At 48.7% G+C, this 15,491-nt stretch overlaps 1 protein-coding gene across 1 annotated transcript in view; it reads left to right on the top strand.

The window, feature by feature from the left end:
* LAPTM5 (lysosomal protein transmembrane 5) overlaps positions 1-12,439 on the top strand; it is a 33,388-nt gene extending 20,949 nt beyond the window's left edge. The window contains exons 7-8 of the mRNA XM_034754167.1: positions 9,514-9,606; positions 11,744-12,439. Of these exons, the coding sequence (XP_034610058.1) occupies positions 9,514-9,606; positions 11,744-11,818 (168 nt within the window). The 3' untranslated portion in view covers positions 11,819-12,439. The remainder of the gene's footprint in view (positions 1-9,513; positions 9,607-11,743) is intronic.
* Positions 12,440-15,491: the final 3,052 nt, after the last annotated feature.

Raw genomic sequence — 15,491 nt, 5'->3', positions numbered from 1 at the left:
ATCGGTGTAGCTGCATTCACATCGGTGGAGTTTACTCCAGTTCACACCAACTACGCTGCGGGCTGGTGCAACCCTAAAATGTAATTAAAAGCCCACCAACTCCTAAATCCCCCTTATCTTTTAGAAAATCCTTTTGCAGTGGAGTTTTCTATTCATCTCTTGATGGCTCAGAGAACAGGCTTTTCATTGACTAGTTTCAGACCACTTCAGAAAACCACAGACATCTCCAGCTATTCCAGCAGATGCTACCTGAATGAAAATGCTATTTGTCAAGTGGAGATTTTTTTTTATTAAGATTCTTCCCAGGCAGCCAGGCTAGCCAATATGAAGCACAATGTCTTATCTGATTGCACTCCTGACATGACTTCATCATATCTTTTAATATTAGCAGAGCAGGGAGTGGGGCCTGGGGGCAGCGTGGAAATCTGACTGGTAGGACTGGCAGAGCACTAGGGGCATTCCAGGAGAAGGCTTAGTGCCCCTGGCAAATAGAACTCCGCTTGAATTTACTACATGTTTAGCTAGATGGGTATGTAACATATCATGGATTTTCACCACAAAGCTTTCCTCCTCGTGTGCTGGAGACAATAGACAGAAGGGTGTGTGAATGTAACTCAACTCCTCTGAGATGGAAAATGTGCCGGGGCAGTATAATGCCAGCGTGTGTGTGCGTTACACCAGTAAAATCCAGATTTCAATGGAGTGATGCCAATCTGCACCAGGTGAAGATCCGGCCCATAGTGGCATGAATAACTCTTACGTTGTGCAAGGCTAGGGCTGGTGCCCAGTGAGTAGCTGATTTCTTTGCTGGGGGATGTGATAATAGCAACTGACTTCAACATGGTCACTTGCTCACCAAGGCATTGTGCACGAGAGGAGTCGAAATACCCTGGGGTTGAACCTCAACTGGTGCAAATCAAGATTAACTTCAGTGGAGTCAATAGAGTTACCCTAGTGCTAGTGAGAGGAGACTTGGGCCCTACGAGGGGGTAGTGTCACAAATAGATTTCAGTGATGTGTGCCGGAATGCTTTTTGTTTATGGCCACATGAAGGGGAATCCGGAAACTTTTGTCTGTTGTAATATGGGGTCACTGCATGTAAGAGGTTGAGAACGACTAGCATCATCATCACCACGTGGCATGTAGGAGTACATTGTGCTAGGTGCTGTACAAACAAAGAACCAAAAGATAGTTCCTGGCCCAAAGAGTTTACAATTGTAGACAAGAGACAACAGATGGGTACAGAGAGGGGACGACAAGGACCTAAGAGATGGGACTTTTATCGCATCCCTGTGAGGTTATCTCACTGCCTGACTGAGCTCACTGTTAGGAAGTTACTCCTGCTTCTCAGATTAAATTCACCTTTGACCGGGCTCTTGGTCGCCGTGGCAATGGCAGGTGAATCTCGGCTACTCCTGACTGACAGCAGAATGCAACTCTGCTCCCTGAAATTGACAAAGACCCATCACCTAGAGCTCCACAATCCGGATGCTGTGATATTCCCTTCACTTTCCTCCAGTGCATAATGACACTGAGGGCTGGATGCAGAGGCAGCCGTAGCTATTCAAATAAGGGACAAGTTCCAAGCGATAGAGTTTTGATGAGGACCATGGTTACAAACGGAAACATGGTAGATCTAAAAACGCCATTTGGTCCATTTAGGCTCACCGGTTTCAATTCACTGTCCCCGCCCCCCCAGGAGAGCATCTCAAGGCCCACTGGGCCAGCCCAGGATCTTTTTGCCTCAATTGCCTTGCCTAATGGCCCATTGCAAACATTTATTGTCCTTCCATTCCAACATCGTCGGTCCTGTATATCTGGTGCCATCTGTTCGCCTTCTAACTTGACATTACTGCCCCATAGCTCTGTCCTCTACACTCCACTCCAAAACAGAGCACGGCATGCAGGAAAGCAGGCTATTGGCGAGAGAAGAGGGGGTCAGGACTAGGGCCCTGCAAAATTCACAGTCCATTTGGATCAATTTCATAGCCAAAGGGTTTTAAAATTGGTCAATTTCATGTTTTCAGCTGTTTACCTCTAAAATTTCACAGCGTTATAACAGTGGGAGTCCCAACCCAAAAGGGACCCGAAAGTGGGTCTGATCTCCCCCTTTTTCCCCCCACAGCTGCCATGCAAGGGAAGGACAAGTCCTGTCCCTTCTGAGCCCAGCAGGGACTTGCAGCTAGGAGCGGGGCGCTCCCAGCAGCAAGGGGGGGGGATCAGATTTCATGGGGAAGGGCTTATTTCATGGTCTGTGACACATTTTTCACAGCCATGAAATTGGTAGGGCCCTAGTCATGACACATGAGGTTTAGTCCCCTGTCTGCCACTAACTTCCTGGGTGACCTGTAGCAAGTTGCTTAACCACTCTGTGCCTTGGGTTTCCCATGTGCAAAGTGAGCCAGACGGCCCAGTGGTGAGGGCACTAGCCTACAATGTAGAAGACGTGGGTGCAGTTCCCTGCTGTGTCGTAGATTTCCTGTGTGACTCATAGACTCATAGACTTTAAGGTCAGAAGGGACCATTATGATCATCTGGTCTGACCCCCTGCATGCTGCAGGTCACAAAACCGTCCCTACCCCTTCCCTGGACTCCACTGTTGAAGTCCCCAATCCTGTGTTTTAGTGACTTCAATTGGCAGAGACCCTCCTGCTAGAGATCCCTGCCCCATGCTGCGGAGGAAGGCGAAAAACCTCCAGAGGCTCAGCCAATCTACCCTGGAGGAAAATTCCTTCCCGACCCCGAATATGGCGATCAGTAAGACCCCGAGCATTTAGGCAAGAGTCTCTAGCCTGACCCCTGTTAGCCATTGTACTATTTACCTACCATTGCTTGGTATTCCTTGGCTACTATGTTTTACCATTAAACCATTCCCTCCATAAACTTATCTAACTTAATCTTAAAACCAGACAGGTCCCTTGCTCCCACCGTTTCCCTCGGACATTGACATTGAGTTGCGTAGGCTCTCTGTGCCTCAGTTACCCATCTGTGAAATGGAGCACGGGAGGCTAAATATATCAAAGATGAGCAGTGCTTTGCCATCTATGGCAAAGTGCTAGATGTTATACTTATCTATCCTCTGGGGCAGGGAGAGGCGATCGTTAGCAAGTGCTTTGAGATCCTCAGGTGAAGAAAGCTTTAGAGATGCAAAGTGTTGTTGGTATTATTACAATTATTACCTATTGTTCAAGTGACGCTCTACAGGCTTTTCTGGAGATTACGGGCGTACGGGAGAGGAGGAAAACAGAGGCCAGAATTGCAGAGCATATCCTTCCAGAGCTGTATATTTCCTCCCCAGCCACTAATAGTTACCCGGGTCTGATGAAGACTTAAATATGCTGTATCATAAAGGTAACTAACTTCCCCTCCACCACTCACAGGAAAAAGGGCAGACGAGCGATCAGAAACTAATCTGCAGGCATGGTGGGGAACGGGAGGCAGGTGGGGATTTTGAACGTACTTTAACAATCGTCAGTGTCATTTCTTATGACGATTAGTTCTTTATTAGCATGAGACCAGGCCTGGGCACTTCAGCACCCCCTGAGCCTATTGCCAGATTGCCAGCAATGAGAATTACATGACATGCATTCACCCCAATTGCCATGCTCCTGGCACGCCTTCCCCTCAATTCAGTCCAATGCCATCTGGGCACGGTGGCCTAGGGCCATGTCTCATTACATCTGATGGCACCTTGGCAGCCCCAAACCGCCCCGTTGCTTGCTCTGTATTATTTCTCCCTACGGCTGGTGCCGTGCTGCTGGATGGGTCGAAGAGACTGGGTAACCAACTGGGACTGCCAGTCTGGTGCTAATTTCACTGCCTAGTGGAGCTACAAGTGGCAGTGAAGGAAATGAGCCGCAGAGCCGTTTCTCTTTGGCATCCATGCTCTGCGCACCCAGGAGGTCTGCAAATCAGAGCAGGGGTCTATAAACACGATGCAGACAGCTATGCTTAGAATGCAGCCTGGGTTTTAAGATTAAATGCAGGGAACTCCCGGCAACTTTAGCAAGAGTCGGAGCTGAATGACGTGCTGAAGTGACCGTGTCTGGGCCTTCTAAACATCCCGGTAAGATCATGATCAATATTTGATACAGCCAGGGGGAGAGATACCAGAGAGCTTGGGTCACATCTCCTATGGAATCCACCTGAAAAACCTCTGGTGTGTCTGGGTGAGAGAGGACATTTGCTTTGATTCTGAAACTCTAGGGGCCTAGACTGTAGAGATTTCACAGGTTCGGGGCCTGTTCTTGTCAGTGCTCTGCACCATCAGCACCCCAGCAAGGTGTTACAGTTTGTCCTACTGCAGATGAACTCAGCTGCCTGAAGGAAGAGTAAGACCCATAATATTGGGCCATACATACAGCTAGGGTGGAATCTTGCCCTGAGATACACGCCCACAGCTCCTGCTGAAATCAGTGGGATCCGCCCTCTCCAAGAGCACTTCCGGAAGGATTCTCGAGCAATTCTGACCTATCTGGTGGGCTCCTTTCCCGCTTCTTTGGGGTGGTCAGCATCCCTAGTGGTGCTAGAAGGGACAGCAATTGTTGCTGGTCCCTTTGTGGGGGGACAAAAGGACAGGGAAGCTCCCCCTCTTTCTCCCTGTCGTCCACCTACCCCATGGCCAAGCATAATCTGCCCCATAACCAGATGAGATGCCTTGCTTCTGTGCTGTGAGCATTATAGCTCCTTATCTCCAGGATAGATGGAGCGTACCAGAAATGTTCTATGCACCTGCCACCTGTGGCGCTGAAAGAAGAAGGCAGCCAGTATTTTACCTTTCCTTCCCGGGTTCGTCTCCACAGTTTCACTCAGTCGGTTCGTCTACACAGCCCGCGGAATGATCTGATTCGACAGTCTCGAGCTCACGCCTGGGCACTAAATGTAGCTGTGTAGATGGCGCGCCTTGGGCGCTGAAGCCTGGGGAGAGGGAGGGACTCCAGCCTGAGCTGGCACTTAAAGCGCTGTCTACGCAGATATTTTCAGCGCGTTAACACGAGCCCAAGTCTGTCGACCTTTCAACAAGGACAAGTGCAGAGTCCTGCACTTAGGACGGAAGAATCCCATGCACTGCTACAGGCTAGGGACCGAGTGGCTAGGCAGCAGTTGTGCAGAAAAGGAACTAGGGGTTACAGTGGACAAGAAGCTGGATATGAATCGACAGTGTGCCCTTGTTGCCAAGAAGGCTAACAGCATTTTGGGCTGTATGAGTAGGGGCATTGCCAGCAGATCGAGGGACGTGATCATTCCCCTCTATTCGACATTGGTGAGGCCTCATCTGGAGTACTGTGTCCAGTTTTGGGCCCCACACTACAAGAAGGATGTGGAAAAATTGGAAAGAGTCCAGTGGAGGGCAACAAAAATGATTAGGGGCTGGAGCACATGACTTCTGATGAGCGTCTGAGGGAACTGGGATTGTTTAGTCTGCAGAGAAGAATGAGGGGGGATTTGATAGCTGCTTTCAACTACCTGAAAGGGGGTTCCAAAGAGGATGGATCTAGACTGTTCTCAGTGGTAGCAGATGACAGAACAAGGAGTAATGGTCTCAAGTTGCAGTGGGGGAGGTTTAGGTTGGATATTAGGAAAAAACTTTTTCACTAGGAGGGTGGTGAAGCACTGGAATGGGTTCCCTAGGGAGGTGTTGTAACCTCCTTCCTTAGAGATTTTTAAGGTTAGGCTCGACAAAGCCCTGGCTGGGATGATTTAGTTGGGAATTGGTCCTGCTTTGAGCAGGGGGTGGGACTAGATGACCTCCTGAGGTCCCTTCCAACCCCGATATTCTATGATTCTATGATTCCGTGGGCTGTGTAGACGTATCGAACGAGACGCTAGTGTGGAGGCTCTGAGTGACACTCTTAGCAACCCCCCCAGGGCTGTGGCCTGCAAGCCTTTTGCTTGCAAATAAATGTGCACAGATACATGTGCTCGTGCTTCTCTCTTCCTCAGTGGCTAGAGTGACCAGATCCCAAATTTGCTGGGATTGTTCCTGTTGTCCTGGCTGGGCAATGAGGGGTTTGATCCAAATGTCACAGACCTGGCCGGTCTCATCTCCTCACTCAGCTCCCTCCACTCTCCCATCTCCCTACACCACTCCATCAGCTAGTGATAAGTGCTCAGCCTTATCCTAGCCCGGCATGTGCCTCCCTTGCCTCCCATGACTGCCCGTCTGTCACAAGGCACCACTCCTGGCTAGCTCGCCTCCTGGTGCCCAGGTCGGGGACTGCAGCTCTCGCTCTGTCAAGTGCTCCCTTGCTGGTCACTTGGCCCTCTGGTCAGGTCGCCCTTTCCAGGGTTATTGAGTCCAATTGTCTGAATGGCATCTCCAGCTGGTGTTCAGCCCCAGCTCAGGCCTTTATGCCACTAAGCCAGGGGCTCCAGCCCGGGGACCCTATGACCAGCAATCCAGGTCCTCAGTCCCCATCTTTTCCTGAGCTCCTTCCTACCTTTTAGCCTTCTCTATGTTTTCTTGCCTGCTTCTGGGTTTGCCATGGGAGCCTACCCTAGTCCCATGGTGCCGTCACTCCCTCCTTGCCTAGTGTCAGACCCTTGATTCCAGGGCAGGATCCCGGTGCTCCCTCTCCCGCCGGGCTTGCTCTGGGTGACCTCCCTCCTCCCGGAGAGTAGCTGCAGACTCCTGTCTTTGCAGGCCTCTTTCTCCTTTCAGTGTCCTGGCTTTATCTTGTACCCCAGCCCTTCCCCTGCTGGCCTTCACTCTCAATTAACACTGGCCCTCCCTCTCACAGGTGATGCCAGGTAACCTAACTGGCCTCTCAGGCACTCGTTAACCCTGTCAGGGCTCGGGGGGGGGGCACACCCCATCACACCATCCAGTTCATCCTCCTCCCACCCAGCGCTCTCGTCCTCCTGAGTCCCACAGCTCCTAGGACAAGCTCCCCCACCCCCAACAAAATTGCCCAACACCACCAGCACCCTCCAGTTGGATCCTCACCCACAATGCAAAGGAGCTTTTAGACTGGGATTTCATAAGGTACCTAAGAGAATTTGGATGGCAGATATGTGCCTAACTCCCTTTGGCCTGGCCTGAATGGCTTATATTCAGTCATCCTCCTGTTAGGCTGAAAGATGATTTTAACTGAGTTTCTAACCAACAATAAAACTGCCCTCCCCAAGGACATAGCGGCAGGCCTCGAATTTTGCTTCCTTCTTTATTTGCAAACCGATATTCCCCTGAGTGATCCTACGAACGGATGACCCCGAATTCAGAGCCTAACCTGGGCGTACTTGGCATTTTTCAAACACAGTCAGCTTTTTTAGGGGAAGATTCCGCTGTCACTGAAACCGGCTGAAATTCGGGCAAATTCCATCATCACCTTCAGTGCAGATAGACTCATAGACTCATAGACTGTAAGGTCAGAAGGGACCATTATGATCATCTAGTCTGACCTCCCACATGATGCAGGCCACAAAGCCGTCCCTACCCTTTCCCTTGACTCTGCTGTTGAAGTCCCCAAATCCTGTGGTTTAGAGACTTCAAGTAGCAGAGAATCCTCCAGCTAGTGACCCCTGCCCCATGCTGCGGAGGAAGGCGAAAAACCTCCAGGGCCTCTGCCAATCTACCCTGGAGGAAAATTCCTTCCCGACCCCAAATATGGCGATCAGCAGAACCCCGAGCATGTAGGCAAGATTCTCCAGCTGATATCATGGATTGCAAGCTCTGTCCAATAGGCCGAGATTTGCAATGGAATCTAAGAGATTTAGACGCCCAAGTCCCTACGAATTTCAATGGAGTCTCTCTCTCTATTTCAGGGTATTATATTGTGACCCACTACCATGGCACATGCCATGTAAAATCAATAGCAAAGTTCTTAGTGGAATTTGTGGTCCTGCTTTGAGCAGGGAGTTGGACTAGATGACCTCCTGAGGTCCCTTCCAACCCTGAGATTCTATGATTCTATCTGGCACTTTTCCCTTTTTGGGGTAAAAAATTCTGCTTGGGGTGGGATCTGTGTGTGTGTGTGTGGTTGGTTGATTTGTTTCAGGGTAATCGTTTCAGTTGCTTGGTTGGGCGGGTGTATTGGGTTGAAAGGGTGTCCGCGGTGGGGTTTATGAGCAGGAGGCAGGGACAGGGTTGTGAAGTGCCATTGTTACAGCACAAAGGCCTTTCCAAGAACAGGGTTTTGCAGCGTTTCCTAAAGATGCTCAGGCCCTGGATTCACCTGATCTCCTTTGGAAGTTTGTACCACAGCTGCATCCCCTGGACTGAGAATGTTTGGCCTCAGCTCCCACATGCTTTGGCTGCAGCTTTGTGATCTGTGTTGTCCCAGAAAAGAGCGTTTCTCTCAGTGGTTTATGATTGGGGCATCTAACTCCCTTCGGCTCATTTGAAAATCCCATCCTCGCTCTTTTGCTGATGCTCTGTTTGGGGTTTATTGCAAAGCACATTCCAAAGTGCATTCTAAAGCACACGCCAATAAAAATAAGAGATGCATGACTTTGCCTCGCTGCTCATAGTAAAGCAAATGTTTATTTAATATGTTACGTTGTCTTGGGCCGCAGTCTGTCAATTGATCCATTTTCCTAGAAAAACTCTATTTATTTCATCTTGTAAAACTCTCCAAGGCCAGAGGCTGTTTTACCTGAAAAGTGGAACTAATGAAAGTATAATAAATTGAATGGGCAAAACTTTCAGGTCCATTCCTGTTGGAAAGTATCCTTCGTGTTTCTCCCAGAGGGCTGTGAGGCAAAGGTTATGGCCCACGGTGCTTTTTCTGGGCAACTGCCCCACTTGGAAAAAAAAAATCAAAGCAAAATACATTGACCTTCCATCCAATTTTGGGCTCAGTTCTGTTGGCCAATCTTGTCCTTGATCCATCAAAGCCTGAAAGCACTTCCTTAACTTTAACCACATCACCTTGCAGAATCAAGACCTGTGTGGCAGGGGCACCAGAATAGGGTGTTCCAGGGGACTATGGTCCCATCATTTTTCACCAGCTGTAAGGGCGAGCGACAGGGGAGGGGGCAGAGAGGAGTGAGTGGAGGGTGGGGTCTTTGGGGGAAGAGGTGGGGTGGGGGCAGGGCCTGAAGGAAAGGAATGGTTCGAGGGTGGGGCTCTAGGACAAGAAGAGGCGCAAGGGCGGGACCTCGGGGGGAATGGGTGTGAGGGTGGGGGCTCGGGGAGAAGGGATGACGCAGGGGTTCAGGGAGAAGGGGCGGTGTGGGGGTGGAGCCTCAGGGGAAGGGGCAGTGCAGAGGGCGCGACCATGGTTCAGGCACCGGTGGCCCCCCACACTTTTAGGGAGCTTCCGGCACTCCTTGGGCCACTCAGAGGTGGGCATTCAACAGGGCAGAGCTTCCATGTCCCAGGTGAAGGACCCATGGTGAGACAGCTGCGTCAGGGCCCCAGAGAGTGTGGTGGACAGTACTTTAGGGCCTCCAATTCACAGGAATGGCAGCAGTACCATGGCAGATCTAGGGCAGTATAGCAGTGACTGATTGTGGTCAGGAATGAAAAAGCAGTAACGCAATGACAGAGCCCTTTTCCCCTTTGATTTTCAGGCCTACATGTTCAAATGCGTCTTGAGATGCTACAAGTACATTAAAGCCAGCAAGAGCGAGGAGGTGAAAGTCCTGCCAGAGTTTGCTGAGAAGGTGAGACGTCCCGAACGCCAGCTCCTGGTGTCCATCACAAAAAGGGCAGGGTGTGGATGGAAATGGGGCACACCAGCCCAGATTACTTCATGCAGAATTGAAGCTTCCATTAACCTCCATTAGAGGTCTGATGCACCCCCACATTACTCCAGTTTTAATGTGGTGTAAAACGATTTAAGTCAGTGGAGTTACACTGGGATGCATGAAAAACTGGAGTAGTGTAGTGCTGAATCAAGGCTTCTCTATTGCAGGAGATAGAATAATAGAATCATAGAAGATCAGGGATGGAAAACACCTTAGGAGGTCATCTAGTCCAACCCCCTGCTCAAAGCAGGACCAACCCCAACTAAATCATCCCAGCCAGGGCTTTGTCAATCCGGGCCTTAAAAACCTCTAAGGATGGAGATTCCACCACCTCCCTAGGTAACCCATTCCAGTGCTTCACCACCCTCCTAGTGAAATAGTGTTTCCTAATATCCAACCTAGACCTCCCCCACTGCAACTTGAGACCATTACTCCTTGTTCTGTCATCTGCCACCACTGAGAACAGCCGAGCTCCATCCTCTTTGGAACCCCACTTCAGGTAGTTGAAAGTGGCTATCAAATGCCCCCTCACTCTTCTCTTCTGCAGACTAAATAACCCCAGCTCCCTCAGCCTCTCCTTGTAAGTCATGTGCCCCAGCCCCCTGATCATTTTCGTGCCCTCCACTGGACTCTCTCCAATTTGTCCACATCCCTTCTTTAGTGGGGGGGACCAAAACTGGACACAATACGCCAGGAGTGGCCTCACCAGTGCCAAATAGAGGGGAATAATCACTTCCCTCAATCTGCTGGCAATGCTCTTACTAATACAGCCCAATATGCCATTGGCCTTCTTGGCAAGAAGGGCACACTGCTGACTCATATCCAGCTTTCGTCCACTGTAATCCCCAGGTCCTTTTCTGCAGAACTGCTGCCTAGCCACTCGGTCCCTAGTCTGTAGCAGTGCATAGGATTCTTCCTTCCTAAGTGCCAGACTCTGTACTTGTTCTTGTTGAACCTCATCAGAGTTTCTTGAATGATACTTAGGGTCTGTCTACACTCCCCGCCGGATCGGCAAGCAGCGATCAATCCAGCGGGGGGTCGATTTATCGTGTTAAGTCTAGACGCGATAAATCGACCCCCGAGCGCTCTCCCGTCGACTCCTGTACTCCACTGCCGCGAGAGGCACAGGCGGAGTCGGCAGGGGAGTGGCAGCAGTGAAAACACCTCAGTGAGTAGGTCTTAGTAGGTCTAAGTACGTCGACTTCAGCTACGTTATTCACGTAGCTGAAGTGGCGTAACTTAGATCGATTCCTGCCCCAGCTGAGTATCTGGGTAGCCTGAATCAGTTGTTCTAAGGCCTTGCCCTGGAAAAGCACTTAAGCAAGTGCTGAACTTTGAGAATCTAAGCAGTCTCGCTGAAGTCAATAGGACTATGCACGTGCTTAAACTCAAAGGTAAGTTCTTTGCTGGATTGGCATCTAAGTGAGCTGCAATAGATCCCCATTCATTTCAATGGGGTGTGAATGCCGAAGCCCAACTGGAATATTTTCAACTATTTCACTGCTGACCATTTTAGCAGAAACTGCTCCAGGATTGTGTGTGTAGCTGCTGAAAGGCCATTCCAAAAAACATAAGGACACGCCATCAAAATAGATTGATAATCAAGATCGTTGAAAAGCCCCCCACAAAAAAAAACCCACCCCCCAAAAAAACAGTTGTGAAAAATTGAGTTGAAACATTTTTTGTTGTTTTTGTGTCTCAAATTGGAAATTTCAACCAATTCTAATAACTGTCCAGCTGGGAGAGTGTGGAGCCCAAACGTGGGTCTGAGTCTTGTGGCTGGACTACACAAGAAGCTTATGAATTTGCTACTGTTGTTGCACTAACAGAGCTGGGTCATCTAGCTCAGGCTGTAGCGTTTTCTGTCTTTTGATTCAGAGGTTCTAGGTTCAGTCGTTACCTTCATTTTCCAGTCCTCTGTCCTTCATAAGCCATGGCGCTCCCTCCCCACTCCTTTGCCCTGGGGAAAGAAACACACATGAGGTCAAATCCAATTGAAACAGTTTCCTGTTTCCAGAGCAAGGCCGGGGCTCTAACGATTTCTTCCTTCCAGGTCATGCTGCCGTCATATGAGGAAGCTGTAGAACTGCCCCCCAAGGAGTCACCACCACCATACTCAGGAGTTTAAGCCCCAGCCACTGAGATGGGAAGACGTCTCTGCTGCTGTGAATGCCTCTTAGCTTTTGTGCCTCAACTGGCCGATGCTCGGCCTCCCTGAATAATGCCTCTGTTCCGGGGAGAGCGTGCTTAGATTGCACCAGACTCCCTCTGGTTCAACGGACTTGGAGCTCATAACGATCTCAGTTTCTGCTGTGAAAATAGAAGTGGCGGGTCTGATTCTCCTCTCATGCTGGTTTCATCCCAGCACAGCTCGGTTTGCTTCCAAGGAGCTCCTGCCGATTGACACCTCGCTAGCTGAGAGAAGAATCGGACCCGCAGAGTAGGAAATAGAACCCAAAAACGCTTTTTGCTGAGAGAGCCCAATTCTGAAATATGCTCGGTTACCCAGCAGCTTTTAATGAAGTCCTAAGGGGAAAGGATCGGCAAAAGGCAGATGATTCCACGTGACCAGCAGTGCGGTGCTCAGCCTGCCTGCCTATGCTACTGAGTGGGAGTGTGTGATCTGGCTGTCAGAAGTGCTGGGATCCTCACAATATTGACCTGCCATTTTGCACCTTCTCGTCTTTGTGGTTTTGCTTTTTGTGTGTGATTTGAAAAATGAGTTTCAATAAAAAGCTAATGGCTTCAATCCCTGGCTTCTGTAGCGCGCTATCCTTGCAGGCGGAGAAATATAGCCAATGAGTAGCTCTCCTCTTAAAAGCAACTCTGTTCAAAATGCCGTTGTGGGGGTTTGGGTTTATTTGAACTCACTGACTCCAGATCAGATGGGCATCATTTGCAAGTAAAAAGCCTCTAATTGCCAGCCCTGCAAACTCCTATACAATCGGAGAGTCTAGCTGGATTCTTTCCTTCCCGCCCATCATTTCCAGGGATAAAGATCCGGCCAGCCAAATTGTGCTTTTTGATACACTTTAGCAATCAATTAAAGTTGCAGATGGGGAAAATGATCGGAATGTATTACCCAGCGCTATTGATGATGCACTAAAGGGAAATAGACTCTTGTTTGTACTCCCAGAGTAGTGTTAGTTCTGCAGAGCTAAGGGGAGTAAAAATCAGTTAAAATTTGATTTTCCCCCCTCAAGTCAGCGAAATATAGAGAGACGATTCCCCAAGTAATAAGATTCCATTTATAGCTAATCACGTTTGCAAGTAGGACCACAAACAAGTAATAAAGGAATAAAGTAGCTAGACCTGGGTGAACTTTTTCAGACGTATAGTTTCTTTCTCTGACAAATGGAGTTTTGGTCGACCCAACGCTATGTGCAAATTTGACACAAATCATTTTGGCCATTCCCGAATCAGGCAGAGGAGGAGGAAGAAGTGGGCATGTTGCTGCTTTCTCCCCCTCCCGTCCCCCATACCGTCTTTAGTCTGGGGGTTAGGGAGACCCAGGCTGGAATCCCCAATCCAAAAACAAAATGGATTTCTTCAATTCACCGGACAGTCTAGATTGCTTTGACCTGCACCTTTTCCCCAGCTGTACGAGTGACACTACAAAGCATGCTCATCTCATCTGTGCATTTCCATGGGGAGCGTAGAGTCAAAAAATTCCCAACTGGCTCTGCAGCTGTGTGAGTCACTTCAACTTTGCTTCCCTTCCCAGCTTTTGTGTTTCTTAGCTACTGAGATTTCAAGCTCTTTGTGGCAGGGACTGTCTCTTGCTATGTGTTTGTACAGCATCTAGCCCGAGGGAGCGCTGATCTTTGTTGGGAACTCTAGGCGATATTCTAATACTATTACTAATAACATCATCAAGGCATCAGCTACAGACAATGGGGTTGCCCATATGTTGCTAAGGGCCCAGTTTGCCCCACAGAGCTCATGGCTGGTGAGGATGCATGAGATGGAACAAACCCAGCTTGACTCAAACATCCCAGGAGAACTTTGCTGGGTGGGATTTTCAAAGCACCTTAGGAGAGCAAATCTCATTGAATTTAAATGAAAAAAAAAAACAAATTTATGAGTCAAATTCAACCAGCTGCATACATGTCTGAAAGCAGAGTTTAGTCCTAGAACTCAGCAGAGAGGAGGTTCTGGCTCTCCTAGCAATCTGCAGGTGGATTGCTGCTTGTTCATGCCCTCCCCTGTAAACTAGATGCCAGTGTGTCTGAAAGCGTTCCTTCAGCAGATGTCTATTTGAACTGGCAGTGAATGAATGATTGGCATGAGGCGTATGCCGTCTTCTGTATCAGGGATTTGGCCTGGTCTCCTGGATAGAAAAGACTTGCTAATGAATCAGTCTGCAACTACCAAAGACAAACAGGAAAGAGCTCAGAGGAAAGCAACAAACATGATATAATGCTTCAAAATATCAGACTTAATATTCAGGGCAAGGTGGGAGAACAGAGCAGGTTCAGGCTAGCTGATAGAGCCTTATACAAGTGGTTCTCAACCAGGGGTACGTGTACCCCTGGGGATACACAGCTCTTACAGGGGGGTCCATCAGCTCATCTAGAGATTTGCCTAGTTTACAACAGGCTACATAAAAAGTCAGTACAAACTAAAATTTCATACAGGCAATGACTTGTTTATATTATTCTATAAACTATACCCTAAAATGGAAGAACAATCTTTATAAAAACAATGAAGAGTTTGGTGGCACCTTAAAGACTAACAGATTTATTTGGGCATAAGCTTTCGTGGGTAAAAAACCCACTTCTTCAAATGCATGACTCCTCATCGTTTTTGTGGATACAGACTAACACGGCTACCCCTCTGATACTTGATACAATATTTATATTCCAGTTGATGTATTTGATAATTATATGGTCAAATGGAGAAAGTCAGCAGTTTTTCAGTTATAGCGTGCTGTGACACTTTTGTATTTTTAGGTCTCATTTTGTAAGCAAGTTGTTTTTAAGTAAGATGAAACTTGGAGGTACTCAAGACAAATTAGACTCCTGAAAGGGGTACAGTAGGCTGGAGAGATTGAGAGCCACTGCTCTATACAAATACAGGGAAAGAGATGGATACCCATCATACCTAGGCTGGGAGATGGGTCTTTGTCCTGCGTGAGGAGGGGCTAGTCTGCAGAAAAGGCGATGGACAATATTTCAGCTGTGCATTGGGAGAGCAGACCCTTTAGCTCAAGCACTATTGTGAGTGTGTATTATGTTTATTACAGTAGCCACTAGCAGTCCCAGGACCCCAATGTGCTTTGCAAACACAGCCCAAAAAGACAGTCCTTGCCCCAAAGAGCTTACATCAGTGCAAACGGTCTAGTACTTAAACCCCATGGATGTCTCCAGTAGGTTTGGTTTGCACTATTATTGGCTGTAGACAGCAAAACTAAACTGTCTTCCCATCTATCAGAGGGTTAAAAAATGAACCAGGTCTGCCAGGGAGTGCACTATATGATGGACTTTCTGGGCCTCAAGTTTCCCCATCTGTCCAAGGGGATAACCACACTTTGTCTCTTTGCTGAAGTGGCTGCAGGTTAACACCACTGTTGAGTAAAATATCCAACAGTGCCTAAGAGCCAGAGTGTCGAAGCTCTTTAGTCTCCTAACGCTGCAGATCGGCACCTACTGCAATTGGAAAAAGCCCCTGAGTGGTGATTGAAAGGGGAGTTAGGCACCTAAGCTGCTTAAGGGCTTTTGACAATCCTATTAGATGCCTAGCTGTATGTGCAGGTGCCTAAATCCCTTTGACAATCTGGCCATAAGTGGCTTAGGCATCTA

This window comes from Trachemys scripta, chromosome 20 (genome assembly GCF_013100865.1).
Source record: "Trachemys scripta elegans isolate TJP31775 chromosome 20, CAS_Tse_1.0, whole genome shotgun sequence".
Lineage (NCBI taxonomy): Eukaryota > Metazoa > Chordata > Testudines > Emydidae > Trachemys > Trachemys scripta.
This window is presented reverse-complemented; position numbering and strand designations above follow the sequence as displayed.